Source organism: Emydura macquarii, unplaced genomic scaffold (genome assembly GCF_026122565.2).
Source record: "Emydura macquarii macquarii isolate MOO-44397 ecotype Brisbane River unplaced genomic scaffold, CSIRO-AGI_Emac_v2 contig_587, whole genome shotgun sequence".
NCBI classification, from domain to species: Eukaryota; Metazoa; Chordata; order Testudines; family Chelidae; genus Emydura; species Emydura macquarii.
The window spans coordinates 7,001,790-7,015,615 of NW_027130724.1; the positions used below are offsets into that span (position 1 = coordinate 7,001,790).

General features: G+C 42.2%; 1 protein-coding gene across 2 annotated transcripts; it reads right to left on the reverse strand.

Annotated features, from left to right (window-relative positions):
• Positions 1 to 8,606: 8,606 nt before the first annotated feature.
• On the reverse strand, positions 8,607 to 11,339 carry ASCL2 (achaete-scute family bHLH transcription factor 2). Of its 2 annotated transcripts, none has more exons than XM_067540602.1 (2): positions 10,327 to 11,339; positions 8,607 to 9,452 (listed from the first exon to the last, which is right to left on the reverse strand). In XM_067540602.1, the coding sequence occupies exon 1, from the start codon at positions 11,092 to 11,094 to the stop codon at positions 10,354 to 10,356; it is 741 nt and encodes a 246-aa protein (XP_067396703.1). In that variant the 5' UTR covers positions 11,095 to 11,339; the 3' UTR covers positions 8,607 to 9,452; positions 10,327 to 10,353. The 2 variants fall into 2 exon arrangements, with proteins under 2 accessions (XP_067396703.1, XP_067396702.1); XM_067540601.1 differs by having other exon boundaries at positions 8,607 to 9,455.
• Between the last annotated feature and the right edge of the window lie 2,487 nt (positions 11,340 to 13,826).

Below are 13,826 nucleotides of genomic sequence, written 5' to 3' on the forward strand. Positions count from 1 at the left end.
AGGAGAGAGCAGCTAATGGACTAAATGGAATTTTTACATTTAATGCGTTGTGTGGGACTGAGCAGGAGAGGCTGTATCTACAAATACTTCTTTGGTGTATGTTGTTAATCTATAGACAACGCCTGCTTCTGTCATAAATCATTTTGCCAAAGGGAATTTAAGTCCTTCAAAAAAATCTTTAGGGAAGTTTTTCTGTGAGTGTGTGTGTGTGTCTGTGGGCGCACCAAAGTGAAACCCCTTTCAGAAGATGTCATCTCTTTTAAAAAGTGATTATACAACATTCTTTAGCCAAATTAATTTCTTTAAAAAAAAAGCCAATATTGTTTTGTATTATAGGAATGCTAACATTTTACCTATGAAGTGGCAGTGACTTTAAAGGAAAAGCTCACCTGGGAGCTATAATAACCCTACATACTGCAGGTTTGTATCTACAGAAGGCCAATGTTAAAAAGAAAGTACAATTGACTGTGTCCTATGATTGGAGAAGTATTATATTTATAGCTTTTAAATAGCTGTAGCTTAGTCTCTGAGGGAAAAGAGAACCAGGAAGAGAAAGAAATGAGGATGCACGAATGTTGAGGTAAATGCACAGAAGGTCACTGCTTTTCTATACTTAAATCACAGACAGTGTTTTGGAAAGTTGTTCTTGCATCATGAGAACCAGAGTCTCTCTTCTTTCAGAACTTTGGACACATATGTGCTGTCTACTCCTGCTGCCTGTGATCCAATCCTTCAAATACATACCTACTTAAGCAAGTGTGTAAGTGATTGGAGGATTAGGGCTTAGGACTTTCTACCTGTTCCCCTGGTTTCTGCCTTCCCTGTTCCAAACTACTGAAACAGCACTGATTGAGGTCACTTGGGACATCCTCCTAGCTAAATCAAAGAAGCACATCTCTATTCCTATCCTTCTGGTTCACAGCCTTTGACACTGTTGACCATTTATTCCTCCACTTCCATCCCTGTTCTTGCTCCAGTGACTTTCTGCACTCCTGCTTCTCCTCCTTCTTCCTTGCTGAATGCTCCTTCAGTGTCTACTTTGGTGGCTCCTAAACTTCTCTTTTGGTGCCTGCTGGAGCTGACACTTCCTACAGCAACAGACTCTCGTGTAACTTAATCCCAAAATGTAGGTGTGTTTAACACTATTTTACAAAAACCATTTAAAATAGAATCATTCAGGAGAAAAGGGCACGTGGTGTGTGTAGGTGGGGGAGGAGGAATAAAACAGATTTCTTTTTGAAATGATCTTAACAGGCTTTTTTCAAATTTTGTCAAAATTCCAAATATTTCATCCTGCACGCTAATAAGAAAACTTAAGTCACTTTTTTCCAAATTTGAGATTCCTAAATTAAAATTTCATCAAACTTTCAACATTTAAAATTTTTGATCATCTCCAATTAGAAAACTTTTCATGATTTTTTTAATTTCAATTTAAAACTTTTTTTTTTGATACCTCAACACTGCAAGGGAGTATTTGTAACACAAATGCAATAACAATAGGTGACATCATGAAAACTAGAAAGAGAAATTGGTTACAAATCAAAGTGAAAATGACCCATTTCATTTGACTATCCAAGCTGAGTGAAATGCAAAAGGTAAACAAAACATATCCATACAGAGAAATACATTAGAACACTTAATTTGTTCTCTTTAACACTGCAAGTTATTGGTCACACAGGTAGGGATATGCTTTTAAATATACATTTATAAACCCCGATCTTGCAATCAGATCCGTATGAATGGGCCTTTATGGGCCCACTGAAGCATTAAGGGGTCAGCAGCATGGATCAGGCTGCAGGACAGGACCTGATGAGGTGTTGTAGCAGTAGCTATGGCCTTGTGCATCCAGCACTACACGAGGACTGAGAGACCTGGCTTCAATCTCAGCTCTATTGGACGCTGGCTAGGTGATTTTAGGCAAGTCAGTTAATGTGATTCCTCCCCTCTAACTCAAATTCCCAATCTTCTTCATCCCAGTTACAAATTAAAAGTCATCTTCCTTTTGTGCTTTTTTCTTTCATAAAATAGGATTTAAAATGTCCGCCTCACTTCCATGATTCTGCTGTTACCCATCAGCTGGTTGTGATTTCCTTGAATATCCCTTTTTCCTGCTGCAGCTGTACTAGGTCCCACCAATTGCTTCACTTCAGGAACAGCTATGTTTATTTATTCTGAGACAATATGGAGGCCCCAGGTGGAAGAAAAGTGGGAATAGAGACAGGAGATGATCAAACAGCTCTTGAGTAAAGGTGGAGTACATTTTATTCATGAAGATACATATCTACAGGATTAACAAAGCACAGCAGGTACAACATTGTCTGGTGAGTTGCTCTAACTTCCCAAGACCAGAGAAAAATCTACACCCAACATCCTTATAGACTGAGACAGATATACTAACCTTTGGTGATCCTTTCCTATAGCCCTTATGTTAGCTAAGGGTGGGACACAGATGCTTTCCTTGTAGTGCTGCCTCTGGTCAGGCATAATAGAGGGGTAAAGCAGACCACCTCCCTCTGCCTAAGGGAAGAAGTACTGCTGCTTGTATTGTTGCTATGACGAAGCTCTCAGCATTTTCTCTCAAGTAGGATTTGAACCTTTTCCTAGATGGACCCCCTATTACAAGTAAGTTGGAAGAAATTCTTTAAACCAGTTTATATATATAAAAAGGACTGCTGGTCATTTGGGGCTAGGGGAGCATAAATAGCCCAGATCCTTAAACCCAATTAAAGAGGTAGTAGCAGTTTCCTAAAAAGCAATAAAAATTCCCAGTGAAATATTCAAACTTAAGTGAGCTAAGGCTCTGCTGAATGCAGTCTCAGCATATCCTGCAGGAAAGTCTTTATCCACAGCTGTGCTGTAGATAATATAGGCAGCCTAAAATGAGCCATAGGCATACAGTGTCTCCAGGAACTTCCTTGGTGGATTTTTCAGCTAGTTAATTTCTTTGTCTCTATGTTGTTGTGAACTATCCTGTTAGGAATCATTTTTCCCATAGAGGTCATGGTTTGTGGTCAGACTCATTTCTGATGTAAGTAGTTTGGTTCAATGTCTCTATGTATGATTAACATACCCACTACTAAAATTTCCTTTAGTACCAGAGCTAGAATGTTGCTAGGAAGAAAAAAAATCCCCAGTCTCTGCTGATACCAACAAAACCCCTGGCAGAGTGCTCAAAATCAAATCCAATTTTATTTCATTTTGACAATTCAAGGGAGTGGATGGCTCAGAGGACTGGTAACCAAATATAGTTCTAGGCTCCTGACTTAAATCCAGCCCAGATAAGTAGTGAATGAAAATTGTTATCCAACTATTCAACAGAGTATGTAAAAAGAAATAATAACCTCAGGTCTGTTCATAGCATACTGGTGTCCATGTCCCAGAAGCCACCACCTTAACTGAAAGTCCTCAGCAGACAGACCATTAATCTCCTGGTGGCCATTTTTTATAGGCTGGAGTAGAGAGGTCCAGGCAAGATGGTGTGTTGGATCTTGTGTTGCTACTTCCTGAGCTGTGCCTGGTCTGTAAGGAGGTCTTTATGAGTTGTTATATAAATGGAAGTCATCAGTAAATTGAAACCAGCAATTAGTCACTCTGCAACAGACTCATTTGTAAGTCAAATATTTACTACTTTGCAGTCTGATCAGGACATGAGGAGTATTATGAATCCCTTCTATTTTGGAACCTTTCTGGACTATTTTCCCAATGTTTTTCTAGGAAAGCTCTCTACTAAAAGCTGTTGCCAGAATCTTGGGCTCCTGTTCTACTCTAAAAATCTGCTGCTCTGCAGAGGATTGCACTTTGTGTCTACCTGTTGTGGGGTGAAACCAACTGATTGTTTGAAATGTTCTTTAGATGTTAGATCTTTGGACTAGCCTATATATCCTTTGCTTACAAAGTTATTACTTTTGACTGAACATAGATGTAGTATTTATAGATTTTTTTTTCTCCTCTAAAAGGCTTTTTGGAAGGAGGGAGGCAATGGAGCCTGACAGCAAGTTGTCTGTGATGTGTTGTAGCAGAGCTCCAGAATTACAATGAAGTACAGTGTGTTGTGAAGGTATTTGTAACATTTACTAGGATTAATTTGCTTTGGGGAACAAGAACAAAGCCTCATGCTGAGCAACTCAAAAATGCCAAAGGAAAAGAATATGGGTGAAAAATAGATGTTTTCAGTCCAGGAAGCATGAGCTGGGTCTGACACGGTCTTGCAATATGTTTCTGCTTCATTAAAAATGTCTGACGTGAAATGCTGTGGGAGGGAATGGGAACTTTGAACAACTTTGATGTAATGTGAGGGGTGGGGAGGGAGTAGAAGACATTTCTGTAAAAGCTACTACTGTATAACTGACACTGAGGACAGACCAGCAGAACATAAAACTGAATGTTTTGATATCCCATTCCCAATTGCTAAGGCCTGGTCTAAACACAGTTTTTGAACTGGTGTAACTTTGTTGGTTAAGGATGTGAATAGTTTTTACAAATGTAGTTATACCAGGACAACCCTTAATGTGGACACAGATGTATTGGTACAAAGGTGCCTTATACTAGTATAGTTTATTCCCCTTCCTGTACAGGAATAAGCTATACTGGTAAAACTGAGTCTAGACTACTACTGTTGTACGACTTTTAATTGTACCAGTATAGTTGAAGCAATACTTTATTTGTATGTGTAGACTAGGCCTAAATTTATCTGGATTCCTCTGTTCAATTCTCGTGCTTGAATCTGATTGTCTAGAAATTCACTGGTACTGTATTCCCTTGGTTAGAGCTGTGAGCACTGGGTTACCTGATGTCTGGCATCTCCATTCCTATTTAGAAACTGAAATAAAAGTCACCTCCTTATCAGAAAGACACAACACCTATAATTCCCATTATAATCCATGAGAATTGAGGATGCTCATGGTGGTTATTTAGGTATCTAGTTTTAGGACCTTGCATTTCAAAATTCACAGAAGCTCCAATCAAAAGAATCAAGTACTGGGACAGAAGATTGAGATTCTGAGCAATTGGATTGCAAAGAATTATCAGTTATTTGTATAGGAGCCTAGTCATGGACCAGGACCCCGCCGTGCTAGATGTTGTACAAATGCATAACAAAAAGATTGTCCCACCCCAAAAAGCTTACAGTCTTGCAGAACAGAAGAGGTTGGAAGGCTCATGGGTTTGCTGATGGGGATATCTAGTCTCATCTCTACATCTCCAGTTCTAAGCTAACCCAGATCCGTAGTGACCAAAAGTTCTTTCCATCTGAGTGCTGTCTGGGTCATTCTTGTCCATTGTAAATAGAATTGTGATCACTAAAACATTTGAAACAAGTAAGCACAAAAGCATCCCACAGTTGACACTAACCAGTACACTTGATGGCAGTCTCAAGAGAAAAGCCAAATATTGAACTAACAAGGAGACCGGATTACCACTAGAGAGGGCACCTCCAGACTGATGAGGGTGGGAGATTTTTTATTCTGCTGCTGTCTTTGCCATGCTACTTCTGTAGATAAAGGATTTGGGTCTCCCGTTTTCCCACTCTGGCTCCTTTCACTTAACACACAGAACTTTCAGAGCTTGTGGTGATCTTTAAGGTCTAGAACACACTGGACAGGCAGAGTTCCAAAAATTTTTTAGTTGTCAGCAGTTGCTGCAAGCAGAGACTGAAATATTGACTCAAGTGCAGCTGTATGTAGCTCCCACTGCCCAGTTTACATATAAATCCCGTGCACTGTCCTCTTGCCCCTTCTGGAACCATCAGAGAACAGTGAAGATATTTTGTTCCTTCTCCTATGCATCATTAACTTATGACCCCTGTCTTTTCACCCATGCCTACCTAAAAAGAGGGCAGGTACAATGTATGGGACTTTTACATGCCCTGAGTCAGTATAAAGATAGATTGAGTGATGTCATCTTAGTACTTTGGTGCTTTTATAATATTTCCTGTATTGGTCATGCATTTAAACAAAAAAGTGCTTTTCGGTCGTATGTGAGATTAAAAGAGCTGGCAGGAAGAAGACTTGGAAGTGGCTTAATTTTTTATTGGTTTGTTTTTTTGGTTTTTTTTTAATTTGGTACATTCTTTCCATCTTTTTTCCCCCAAAAAAGCTTATAAATAAAAATTATTTAAAATCTTTGTACTATCCGTAATTCTTTCAAAATCAGTATCAGCTCTTTCTTCTGAATCTGTTTTCTCAGCTTGCTGTGTTGGGAAGTAAACTAGATTCTCTTCTAATAATTCACAGATTCTGAGGCTTGGAAGAGGACTCTTTTCTCAACTCCCTAAATCTTTCCGTAAACCAGCTTCAATATATCTTTTTCCTCATCAATAGAAAGACTTAAAACTACTTAATTTGTCCAAGTATCTTTCTCTGAAACTTCTTTATAGTAGCCAAACATAGAGGAACCCTTCTCACTTCAAATTCTGGCTCTTCCTTCTGCTTTTCATGTATGTTCAATATTATCTTCAAGGTGATTCTGTTGGATCATCTGGAAAATAACATAGGATGGTTCTTGAGTAGGTTCAATCATCGCTTACCCAGAAAATTGCTTTTTCAACTTAGTAGTTATTGAAATATTGACAGATTGGCCTAAAGTTGCATGGAAGACTGATCATAGGGTCCATTCATAATCCATGCAATTGAACACCTATAGACTGCTTAAATATGTCGTCATTTTAGCATCTCATCATTTACATTTAATAAATGTTAGTGTTGTTAGTTGATACAGCTGCAGCGATATCTAGGTGATCTAGTGTTCCAGAAGCAAATAAGTGACTTAATACTAAATTAACTCAAATATAGCTTTTTGATATTATCACTTATGGCTGCAGGATTATTTTCCTTCTTTAAACAGTATTAAAGTTGTCTAGACTAGTTGTTCTCAGCCTTTTCCATGCTGGGATCCCTGCCAGGATCTAGTTAGGACTCACTTTCCATTTAAATAATATGAAGAGGGCAGGGTGTCTGTGATTCCCCCAAAACCTGTCATCTTATTATTTCATGCCATTTGCAGGCATCCCTGCATCAGATATGCTTGGCTCACATTTCTGATGTAACTGTAAGAGTTAGAAACACAATTATTTTTAAATGAAAGGGAGGAAAAGGGATGGAAGTTGTAAATCCATTGCCCCAAATCCCTTTTCACAATCCCCCAGGTCTAGGTAGAGTATTGGAGTGGCAGGCAGAGCTCTCTAGTCTCAGTTCTACTACTGGTGTGCTGCTGACAAGTCACAGGGTAAAGTTTTCAAGAGTGCTTTAAGGATATGTCCCATTGTCTGTCTTTCCATGGGATTTAGGCTCCTAAGAGACTAAAACACTTTTAAAAATTTTACATTGTTTTTTTGTTTATAAAAGATGCTAAAGTACCCTTAGCTGTTGACTTCAAAGGGAGTTGTGGGTGCTTGAGACTTCTGGAAGTCTAACCCTTAACCTCACTGTGCTTTCACCTATTAGGACTGAGGCTCAAAGCACACAAACTCTTGGATGATGCGCTGTACAATACAAAGTATAGTTACTACTTTGGAATAAAATAGGGGAGAGGTGGAATTGTATCCTTGTGGGGGTTTTTTTTCCCTTGAATCGCAAGATGTATGCACTACTTACTCCTATGGAGCAAGAAGAATCTATACCCAGGGCCCTTGGAAAGTAGGTTAGTTTGAATTTCTGTAGTTTGTTCTGTGTTCACTCAGCATATCCTGTTCTATTTTGCTACAGTTCACTGAATTAAACTAGCTACCCCTATTGTTGGAAAATAAGGGCCTTCATTTTCTCATTCATATTCTCCTTTGCTTCTTATTTTGTCATTACTCTGCTTCATCGTAATCTTTCCCAATAGCTGAAAGAGCTGTAGCATGCTTTCACTGAAACATGCCTTCAGCTTACACCCAGAAGTAATAAACTTCTTAAATGAGCTTTAAGAACCCGTGATACTTACTCATTTGAAATGCTTAAATTATGGTGTTTTTATTACCTCTTCATAAGAGGATTAGTTAAATGGTATACTCATCCTTTTACACAACTTCAGTTAACACTAGGCTATATTCTGATATCCTTACACACCTTGAGCAGTCACACGGACTTCAAAGGTACTAATCAACTTGAATAAGGATATCAGCATCTAACCACAGAGTTGCAAGGCCCAGACAAATCAAGAGCTCAGCCAACCAATCTCTAGTAATAACCTAGAGCTGTATTATGTTAGGCCAACCTCACACCAAAGGCTGGGTAGAGCTGCACCAATTCTTCTTGGGCAGAGAGGTGGCCTCCCAGGGAAAACACCCATTGCCTCACTTCTTAAGAGGGTGGTGCATGCCTCCCCTTCATAATCTCACATCCTTTCCATGTGTTTTTGGGTAGCAAGTTCTCCTAACAGTGCTAGTAACATGCAACATTCTTACACTCAGCTGAACACAAGGACTCTGAATGTGTCTTGCCCACACTGTGGGCAAAATAGTGGACAAGCTGCTTGCTTGCTTTACCCCCATTCCCCTTCTCCATACACAATCTGGCCCTATATGATTTGCTGCTATACAAGTGTTCTTACACGATTGTTCTTCTCCTCATGCAAAATGGGAAATATAAGTAGACAGGGTTGGAATGTGCATCCTGTAACTACAGAAGCCATTTATAAATAGATTTTATTTATAAAGTCAATTTACATAAAATACTCTTTAAAAACTGCATATGTACAACTAAGAAACCCTTACAAGTGCATACAAAATGCCTTCAAAACAATAAACTTCAGTTTTCAGATAAGAGAACCTTCACACCAGATACGACTTAGACAACACATTTAACAATTTTTTTTATAGTCCTTTAGTAAAGTGTTGGAAAAATTATCTAAATTTTATAAGTTCTTAAAACATTCTAGCTGGCAGTGTTAAGGAACCAGGGGATTGGATTTACTAAGACAACTCCTCCTCCCTTTTCCCGCTTCTAAAGTTTCTTGTACAAAAATAAGTCTTCATATTGATAGTGTTCCCATAGGCAGTTCAAGTTACATAAAAAATAGAATCTTTGACATTACAAAAATTCCCTCCCCCTTCAGAAAAAGGAAGCATCAAGGGTTAATTTTTCACCCCTCCCAAATAAAAAAGTACATATGTATTAAAAGTTGGAAGCCTGGTAGATTTCAGTTTATCATGAGTATACCAAACCATTTCATTGGCAATTAAAGCCTGGGAGGGCACCATAAACTCCTGTACAACAGCAGTTAGAGATTGGTCCCTATAACCTATTTACATAATTGCACTTTCAAAAGAAATCAAGAGCCAGAGTCTTTTGTTCCAAGCAGGAACCCTGGTAGGTAGGTTCCAAAGCCCAGTCCCTTAAAGACCTTAACAATAGGGCTCCTTGAAGGTAGAAAACATGTTGTAGTAAGAAGAGTCTGTTTTCCTCTTCTGCTGCATCATAACAGGCATCAAGGACAATGAGGTACTGAGGTCCTGCACATCTCTGCTTTGAAGGCTGCTACAAAGAAAAAGAGAAAAGGGCCATTAGCACTGCAGCATGTGACTAACAGACTCTGCCCAACTCCTAGGAGAGGGGCACAGCTTCCTCCCTGGCCACATTTCTACACTAATCAATGTCAGTGCAGTTTAAATCTCTTCCACAAAGCTATGTGCCAGTGATTTATTGTCTTTATAAAATGCAAGAACATGCTCATGTAACCTGTCCACGCCACCCTTCCCTTAGAAAAATCACTGCTATAAATTTAGTTTCCTCGTTTATTTTGGATTTTTGCCACCCAAATCTGAAAGCTTTTAATTCTCTTCAAAACCAGATGTCTTATTCAGGCATTCTCCTTATAGGATTTTTTTTGAACCCATTTGATTTGGTCTGGGAACCCTCCTCCCCACTTGCCAGCATCTTCATTTTTATTCCCATTTTATTTATTTCAAAATTGGATCAGAACAAAGTCAAACGGAACCATCATTCCTCTCCCTGATGAACCCTGCCGAAAGGGGGTGCGGGGTGAGAGGAGGTTGCAACTATTTCCGGTTGAGACTAACCTGGGCCCTAAAAGTTTGGGAAGAGTTTTATGCAGTCGAACTCAATAGGACAGCATTTGCTTAAACTTGACTCAAACATTTCCCCTGTCGTAGTTGTAACGAGATGGCTCAAAGGCGATGACTTGGGGGGGGGCATGCAACCATTAATCCTTGCATCAATTCTGCCAGGGTGCAACTGACTAGTGCAGTGCAACCGACTCGTGCAACCGCGTAGGGCATGTGGGCATCGCAACAAGCATTTGCTCTTTGCAGCTCCACGGCACCTATTGCAATGCAAAGCATCGATAGCGGGGGGAGTTGCACGGCAGGACACACACCGGCCACTTTACCTGCGGGGAGGGGACGGGACGCGGAGGTCAGTAGCTCCCGATCCAGCTAGTGAAGTCCAGCAGCTCGCGCTCCTCGGGGCTCAGCGCCCCCTCGTAGCCGCTCTCATCCGAGGAATAAGCCGAGTGCGGCGATCCCGGCACGGAGCTGCCCTCCCGGCCGCCGGAGGAGGAAGAGGCGAAGGAGGGCGAGGCGGACGAGTAAGAGCAGCCGCCGGGGGCGGCCCGCGAGGGCTGCAGGAGGCCGTCGTGGAAGGCGGCGCTGACGGCGTCGTGCTCGTCCAGCAGCTGCTGCAGGGCTCGGATGTACTCCACGGCCGAGCGCAGCGTCTCCACTTTGCTCATCTTCTTGCTGGCGGCGCCGTTGGGCACGTGCTGGCGCAAGGTCTGGAAGCCCAGGTTCACCAGCTTCACCCGGTTCCTCTCGCGCTCGTTGCGCCGGGCCACGGCCGCTGCTCCCCCCGCCGGCTGCGGCTGCCCGGCCAGCCCCGGGAAAGCCAAGCGCCTCTTGCAGCGCAGCAGCTCGGGCGAACCGGAGCGCCGCTTGGAGCCTTTGCAGCGCGCCGCGGAGGAGGAGCTGGGGTTCTGAGCCGGGCCAGCGCCGCCCTTAGCGGCCACCAGCAGCTGCTGCTGCTGCATCGAGGAGGAGGCTGCGCCTGGCATAGGCTGGAATTTCATCCCCAAGGAGCCGGCGCCGCATCCGTGCACGGGAAAACTTGTGCAAAGAGGGGGTGGCTGTTGCATGGCAGCTGCTATTGGCCCGCCGTTCATCTTGGGGCATCTACCCTGCCTCAGCCTCCGGGGGGCAGGTGACCGAGGCGGGGCTGCAAGTGGGGGAAAGTTTGCAAGGAAAAAAAGAAACTTGCAAAAAACAGGTTTTGGGGGAGGAAAAAACGCTGCAAAATATTCCCCCTTCCCCCCCTTAACTGCCAACGGTGGGAGCGTGCCCAGCGCGTGGAGCCGGGCGCTGCCTCGCTCAGTCCCAACCCCGGCCGCTGCGTCTCCAGTAACCCACCCCCGCCCCTTCTCTCCAGCCCTGCTCCCTTGCGTGCTGTCAAAGCGCCTCTGCAGCAGGTTCCTCCCCGCGCTGCCCCTTATCAACACACGCTGCTGCTGCTGCCGCCGCTCGCGAGCCCCCGGGAGCAGCACGCGACGCGCCGCGCGCCACACACACAACAGCCGCCCCCCCCCCTTGCTCCGCAGCCTCCTCCCACCCAATGGGGAATTCGCTTGGCAGCTTCGTACGCCCGGCGCGTGGCTCCCGGCGGAGGTTCCATAAACAATCCCTCCCCCGCATCCACCCCCCCCCCCCCCCCAGGAGCACGCGCTCCGCCTTATTTGCATCCCAATGCAGCCAGCTTGGGGCCTGGGGAAGCTCCAGCTTTTGCACCTGTGAGCAGCAGGCACATTGGGAGACCTTCCTCGCCTTTCCTTCGGCCCTTGCACGCTTGCACTGAGAGTACCTCTCTCCCACACTCTTGCAGCGAGACACACACACAGCAAGCAGACCTTCCCTCACCAGCAACTCCACCACGGGTATGAAGAGCCCCATTTCCTTACTGCCCACTCCACCTGCACTGAGAGCTTCAGGACTGCTAAACACTTAATCTCTCACCCTTCCCGCCAGACATTGCTGAGCCACAAATATGCACACAAGGAACCACAGCTTTATTTTATATATACAGTAATGTTGTTTTTACAATACACTCTGTTTGCAGCAGTTGCATGATAAATCCCCTTCACTCCCCTCGCGAGCTCTGTAAACGTAAATGCTACAATAGAAGATTATTTTGTATAATCATGTTTGTAGAATAACCAACACTGTTACTTGATTAACAGTCCTATACAAACTTTGCATCCAAACATCACCTTTGGCCTGAGACCAAGCATGGAAAATGTCAGCTCAGAAGAAATTTTAAAAAGGTACAAGACAAAGAAGAGGTAGTCATGAAAGTTGGACTGTATTGCCACCTCCAAGCACTAAGAAATCATGAGTCAGTTCCCAGATAATCATAAGGTTATAGTGAAAATCATGAGAAATTATTTTAAATACTTTTTGTTTTCTCTTTATTTTTCTTCTACATCTGGTTTCTGAGCCCTTTGGGTGTATGCGCTTTACGTTTTCAAGCTTTTCTCCGCAACTATGAAGACTACAAACCTATTTTTTTAATGACTGCTGAGATTCTCATTCTCTAAGACTAGATCTTAAAGAAAAATTTAAAATGTTGCTAGACTTGGAATAAAATTGTGAGAACTGGCAATAAAGTTTGGAATTCAGCCTTGATCACAGCATGTGCTAGCTATGTCTGTTTAGTAAGTGTTCACATAGAATCAACTATATTTTCCCAACACTTGGCAGACAGATTTAAATGATACAATACAACCTTTTGTATTCATAATAAACCTGTGTAATGGTATAGATACAATATACAGTAGTTATAACCAAATGTATTCCTCTAAATGCTTTTCAGTGTTAAAATGATGCAATAGAATTTATTTTCTATACGTAACTTAAGAAATTGCATATTGAACCCCTATGTTATATAATAACCTGCCTCTGACCAGACACATTTTGCAGAGTTGCATGATAGTTTGAGAAAAACAGTGCAGGGAGAGAAAAATTAAGTCCCTGACAGTGTAAAGATCTTTGCTTCTGGTTAACATTAAACCTGTCAGTCCCTTCTGACTTCAAGTTAAGCATGTGTGTAAGTGTTTGGAAGATAAGGGTAGGAAAGGAAAGATGATTTCAGAGAGCTAAAATTAAGAGGTGGAGCTGATAAAATAGAGCTAAAGAAAAGCATTTCCAGGTTCATTGGAGCTTCTGACAAAATGGTCCTTGCACTATCAGTGTCAAGATTATGTACAGGGATAGAAGACTAGACAAGTAGTCTCTAACAGATACAATAGTCTTATGTTTAGGGAACTGGATTGAAAGAGGAGATCATAGCTCTGTTCCCAGGTCTTCCACAGACAGACCTTGGGCAGATTACTTAATCTCTTTGTGCCACTGTTCCCCCTTTTAAAAAATAATAATTTCCCTACCTCACAGGGATAAGGATAAATTAAGGTGCTTGAGTCATGCATCAAAGGAAAGCCTACACATGAAAGAAGCTTCATGAGCTATGTTGGAGCAAGACCAAAAAAGGGTTATATGATTTTGAATTGGGCCCTGAATGAAGGGGAAAGCAAATGGCAGTGGCTGAGGATGGGTTTGATATTAGTCCTGTTCTGCACATACTGGAATTAGGATAGCTGAGGATAAAGGAGAAAGTCTTCAGAGCAGGAGGTAATGATTTCCCTCCCCATCTCTCTCTTCCTTCTCCCCCCATATGCTCACACTTTCTCTCAACAATCTTATTATTTGAATTTGTTATACTGAAGTTACGTAAACAAACCTCAGGGCACAAATTCCGGTCAATGTTTAAAATCTATATTTGAGACTAGGTCTTCCATCATTTGCCTGTGAATTATTAAAAACATAGCAGCAGCATTTTGTAAACTAT

Excerpts from the sequence above, each read along its gene's own strand:
- ASCL2 (XM_067540602.1), bottom strand. The coding sequence starts at position 11,094 with ATGAACGGCGGGCCAATAGCAGCTGCCATGCAACAGCCACCCCCTCTT.